Below are 6136 nucleotides of genomic sequence, written 5' to 3'. Positions count from 1 at the left end.
TTGATTTCAGAGAGGAAGGGAGAGGGAGAGATAGAAACATCAATGATGAGAGAGAATCATTGATTGGCTGCCTCCTGCACGTCCCCCACTGGGGATTAAGCCCGCAATCCAGGCATGTGCCCTTGACCGGAATCGAACCTGAGACCCTTCAGTCCACAGGGTGAGGCTCTATCCACTGAACAAAACCAGCCAGGGCTGAAGTTGTGTGATTTTTATTAAATTTTAGACTCGAGGACTTATATTAGAGCCCTCTCCCAGTAGGGCTTCCAAAACTCTCATGCTAACTCCAACACCACCTAGCCTTGCAGCCCTTTACCCTCATTCTCAAAACAGATTCCTAGGATTCTCACTGTTTGCACAGCCAACCAAAACAGGCCCACGTGGTGTCTTCTGGACGCATTTCTCAGCTCCTCCTCCCACAGTTCCTTGACTGGGAGATTTCAGGGGTGAGTCTCAGGGCAGCACTGCTGGCATGAGCTTGCGAATGTCTTGTCTCTTCCTTTTAGAGACCTGAGAATCCAGCCAGACTTTTCCTCCAGAATGGCCTGCCATTAAGGCAAGTCGGCCTCCCCCTTTAGCTGTGATAATTTGACAAACTCTCGAGGCTTCATCATGTCCAGGGCACTGTTTGAGTGCCACGGATACGAGAAAAATAAGACCAAAGCCTCCCCCAGAAGAGCTCGGGCTCCTTTTGAAAACCTAAAATGCACACTTTTGCTATACATAGAAGGAACCACAGGGGCCAAGTTCTGACCCCTCAACTTATACATAATTAGCAGAGTTGTGGCAAGCTGAGGGACTTACCAGGTCACCCAGGTTAAATGACAGAGTTGGGGCTACACCTGGAGTCTCTGACCCTAGTCAGGTGAGCGCTTTTCCTAACTCTCCACTAAACATCTCTAGTTGGTTGTCTCAGTTAGTTGTAGTTCAGCATATACAAAACTTACCTCACCTTCTTCCCTTTCTCCGTCTCCGGGGGCCTCTCTACCAGTGAACCTGCTTTGCCTACTATATCCTTGGACTCGATGAATATCTCCACCACCTCTCCAGGCTTTCAAGTCAGAAACCTGGGTTTCTGAACTCCCAGTCTAGTCAGACATCAAGTGCTGTCTCTTTCATCTCTGGTATATCTCTACAGTTTGCCGCTCCCCTGGTGCCCCCATTCTTGCTGCTTTACAACAGGTCCTCATCTCACAGTCTCTTCGTTAGAGTTCTGAATGGGCTCCCTGCCCGCATGGTGCCCTCTTGAATGTACCTTCTTGGATCTCTCTAAAATCCAAATCTGGAACTCCTCCTTTCAGCGTAAAAATGTGTCAGTGGTCTGTACATATTTGTTAGCATAGATCTTTTCATATTCCATTACAATTGTCTATTTACATCTGTGTCTCTCTGACTGGACTATAGGAACATGAAGGGACTGGATTCTATGTCATCTATGTAACTTCAGAACCTACATATACTTGCTGTTAGTTGAATGAATGAACATTCTTTTGGTTGATCTATTAAGGTAGTGACTAATAAATCCTCTGTTGTTCACCTAGTAACTTCAAGCCTTATTCTATTTCAGTGGAACATCACTACCAGATATAGAACCTCAAATGACTTTTGAGTCTAGTGTTCTCAAACCAGCCCCCTTCATTCATGCATATATTACTAAATGTTGATTGAGCTCCCACTATGTCTAAGACATTGTACTAGAAAGATTGATTTAATAAGCTTTGCTCTGAATTTTAAATATTAACACTAGATTCACGCGGGCACCTGCTAAATGATTTTTTTCAGTGTTTTGCAAGTAGTAGACAATATTATTTAGTGTTTTGATGATGTCAAAAGGCTGTGTTTTGAACTAAGTATATACTCAACAAATATGTATTGACTGCCTCTAATATTCCAGGGACTGTGTTGCGAACATTTGTTACGTCTTACATGTTTTTAATTACGTATAAAATGTGTTTGAGAATTTGATCTGGGATGCTACCCTGGTTTAATTGTACCCAAAGTTTTTCTTTGTGACGAGTTAAGTTTTTTATACTCCCCACTAGTGAAACAGAATACCCTGTGATTTACAAAAGTCAATGAACTCTTGTGACAATTGAACAGATACTTCTTGTGACAATCTTTTTCTCCACTCACAGGAACTAGAGAATAGACTCCGTTTACAAGATGGCCCATTAGAGAAGATTTTAGGCTTAGCAAAATCCATCGAGCAAAATACATCTTCAGCGGGACAGAAGATTATTAAAGAGGATATAAAATCACTTAAGTGTAAACAAAAAGATTTGGAACACAGGCTTGAATCTGCTAAGCAGGAGATGGAAAATTATCTCAACAGCATTCTCAAATCAAAATGCTCCACAGGAAAGAAAGAGAAGTTTCCTCTGCCCGGCAGAGAGAAGCAGGTCACTTCTGACACGCAGGAGTCCACTCAGGGCTCCGCTGCAGTGGAAAAGTTGGAGGAAGACTTGGAAACAAACAAGGTAAGTGCTTGTGATTGCATCTCCGAGCCATCGCGTCTGAGGATGAAGAGGTGTGGGATTTGAAAAGAGGGTCGTGCATCAAGCCTTCTGATTTCATAATTAAGCCCTCCATGTGCTGGCGATTTATGTCGCCCACTTGTAAAGAGAGCCCTTAGAAAACTGTCCAAGATTTCAGTGGTGAAATATTCTTGTTCAGTCTGTTAATCATCCATTTAGGTTTATTATTCTCTCTGGTGTGTAATCAGATATGGTTTCTAGGGTCAAGAGCACAAAGGCAAATTAGAAAAGGCAAATGAAAAGAAAGTGTGCTTTACCCATTTTTTTAGGAAAAAAACTCAAGAGTCCTATTTTTTTTTTTTTGGTTGATTTTCTAATGAAATCAGAGACTGTTTGAAAAGCTGGATTCCTTTCTTTTTCTTTGTATGTTAACCCTATACTGCAAATGTGTTTTTAAATGTTGTCAGATCATTTGGTGTGAGAATGGCAACATGCAGGCTCCTGGTTTTCCCCGGGGAGAAGGAAGAAGAATGTTGTTTTGTTTTCATTCTAAACAAACAAATGGGTACATTTTCCTGTGGCTCTTAAAGTGCTTTCTCATCGGTTAAAAGATGAAAACGGAAAAGGCCCAAAGAGCCACCTAGGAAACTGTATTTGAAAGGGTCTTCCTCATAGGCAGTGTCTCGCAGTCCAGGTCCAGTGGGACACGCAAAGGTTAGACATGCAGGTGTGAGTTCTCAGCACCAGGAGTGAAGAGAACGTGCACTTCCGTGGCCTTCCTGGAACAGAAATGCATGGTGGGTTAGAGGCACCGATAGGGTTTTTTAGAAATGTCTACACAAGGATAAATGGCAACAGGACATCTCTCTGTCCATGAAGACTTTCAAATGCAGTGTTACTGCTAAGGAAATACATCTTCAAGGATTCAGGAGCCTGTAGGTGAGACTCTTGATGTTGTATCTGTAAAAGAAACTCTTAACAGAATGTAAACAGCAGTCATTAAGTTTAAAAAAGGAAAAATACTGAGGACTTTCTATCCGAATACATGATGTTGCTAAAGGGAGTTGTTTAATAACCTTAAAATTAGCTTCTTAGGCCCATTTTGGCTTTGCCCTCCCAAAATTCAATAGGATTTGTTGAAGCCTACATAAAGGTCATCATCCAATAATGATTTTTCTTTTTCTTTTTTAAATATACTTTTATTTAAACCTCCTCTGTTCTCAGCTCACAAATTGTTAATCTTGACAGTCGAAGACTGAATGAAATTATCTTTTTTTTTTCATTAATATGACTTCATCTATACATCCTTTAAGTCAAAATTTATTGAACAGTCAGTGAGAGTTCGGTGGTAAGCAAAAATAGACATGTTCTTTATTCTCAGAGGGCTTCTGGTCTAGAGGAGGAGACATACATTAGTCAACTAAGTAACTAATGAGAGACTAATTACAGGGACTAGAGGAGGGAGCCCGGTTCCCTGATAATAAATGAGTCAGACCTGAACTGTAGTCAGAGAGAGTTTCTCTAAGGAAACAACATTTGAACTGAGACCCGAGTTAACCGAGCTCAGGGCTGGGTGTGGGCCATTCTTGACAGAAAATGTAGAATTTGCTCTTGTGGTGGGAGAGAGCATGAGCAGTCAGAGACTGAAGTAAAGCCGCTGCATGGAAGGTGGGGCCTCTTAGGCCTGAGAGGGAGGTGGGACTGGCTGAGTCGCGCGTGCTGTACAGGTCACATGAGCATGTTAGACATTATGCTAGCTAAGTGGCAGCCTCTGAGGCTATGACCATCTGCCTTTCCGTTTTGTCTCTAATGGTGCTGATGGATGCTTGTGCTTAGAATTGGCTTTCACTACTTTATATTGAAATGCTTTAAAGAATGAAGACGTATATCCTAGAGAGTTTGTATGACACTGTCCCACTGTGGTTGGCAGGTTACAAGTGAGAGTTTTGGACTCATCACTGTCATAGAATTATTATGGCCATTGCCCTGAATGGGAAACGGGAGAGGGAAGCTGTTACGGACTTAACCTCTTTGGGATGCTGATACGTTTGCTAAGACAGAGACGGTGCTCAGTTGTTTAAAACTCAGTATTTTAAGTGTTAAACTAAAAATGTTTCCTTTGTGACTTAATGGATATAAAGATGAAAATGTCATGGTCCTGTCCTTAAGGAGAGTTGATGATATTCGTCTCACCTCCTATTCTTTTCCAAACAGGCCAAACTCTAAGGAAAGATATGTGGATGAAAAGATTTAAAAAAATTTTTAAAAAGTAAACATAGTTGGCTATATAACTCAACCAGTCTTTTGCTAGAATGGTAATTTTCCACTCTACATTTATTATTAACTTTGAAAATTCCATTTATGATCAGAGGATCAATATGTATGTATACTTATTACACTGTTTAAAAGTTATATTTTGTCTTAAGTGTATGTTAATCGTAGTTTTGTTTAAAAAAGAGACATTCCAGGAGCATTGGGGTAATGTCGGTTTTCAGAATGCTCTCTCTGACCACTAAGGGAATATTACAAATGACATGTTACAAGTGTTACTAGTTCTCATCACTTGCCCACCAGGTAAGAGAGACAAAGGGCTGTGAATTCTCAGATAATTAGAAGTCAAGTTTTCTTAGAGTCTGCAGTGGTTCTCAACCTTCCTAATGCCGCGACCCTTTAAATACAGTTCCTCATGTTGTGACCCCCAATCATAAAATTATTTTCGTTGCTACTTCATAACTGTAATTTTGTACTGTTATGAATCGTAATGTAAATATCTGATATGCAGGATGTATTTTCATTGTTACGAATTGAACATAATTAAAGCATAGTGATTAATCACAAAAACAATATGTAATTACATATGTGTTTTCCGATGGTCTTAGGCGACCCCTGTGAAAGGGTCGTTCGACCCCCAAAGGGTTGCGACCCACAGGTTGAGAACCGCTGGCCTAGGGCTAGGCCTTTAGCTCTTGTTCACCTGTGGAGTGTCGGGATACTCTTAAGTAATAGTGACCATCAGGTGGGAAAAGGCAAGTGTCTGTCCACCTCCTGTACTGTGGCCTGTGGCAAAGAGCCCCACTGGCCAGTGAAGCTTGGGGTGAGGCGCCTCCCCTTTCTTCTCTCAGCTTCCCAGGTCTTTCCCCCCCGAGATAAGCCACAATGAATTGTTGAACTGGAGGAAATTGCCAAAATTTCAATCATTTGAAGCAGTATTAAAGAAGTGACCTGTGCTAAGTGCTAGCTAAGTACTTCAAAACAAGTAACACTGCTCAGGGGAATTTTTTTTTTTTAACTAGTTAGTATTGGTGAAGTTCCTGACAGTATCTGTTTTATTTAAATAAACTTTTCATTTTAGAATATTTTCACATTGACAGAAAAGTTGCAAAGATAGTACACAAAATTCCCAGGTGTCCCCTACCCAGGCCCCTATTGTTAACATCTTACACCATTGCCTAGGCAGTATTTTTAAGACAGCAAATCAGCTTGGTTTGATAGACTTGAAACCTCAAATATTTTACTGACATAAAAGTATATAGAAGAACCGAAACCGGTTTGGCTATGTGAATAGAGCATCGGCCTGCGGACTAAAAGGTCCCAGGTTCGATTCCGGTCAAGGGCATGTACCTTGGTTGTGGGCACATCCCCAGTAGGAGATCAGGAGGCAG

The 6136-nt window shown here is 41.2% G+C and overlaps 1 protein-coding gene across 1 annotated transcript in view; it reads left to right on the top strand.

Moving 5' to 3' along the window:
- SYNE2 (spectrin repeat containing, nuclear envelope 2) overlaps window positions 1-6136 on the top strand; it is a 257316-nt gene that overhangs the window by 99113 nt on the left and 152067 nt on the right. The window contains exon 44 of the mRNA XM_006756713.2: window positions 2136-2477. Coding sequence (XP_006756776.1) covers window positions 2136-2477 — 342 coding nt within the window. The remainder of the gene's footprint in view (window positions 1-2135; window positions 2478-6136) is intronic.

This window comes from Myotis davidii, unplaced genomic scaffold (assembly GCF_000327345.1).
Source record: "Myotis davidii unplaced genomic scaffold, ASM32734v1 scaffold474, whole genome shotgun sequence".
NCBI classification, from domain to species: domain Eukaryota; kingdom Metazoa; phylum Chordata; class Mammalia; order Chiroptera; family Vespertilionidae; genus Myotis; species Myotis davidii.
Note: the sequence above shows the minus strand (reverse complement) of the source record. Positions and strands in the feature narration are given on the sequence as shown.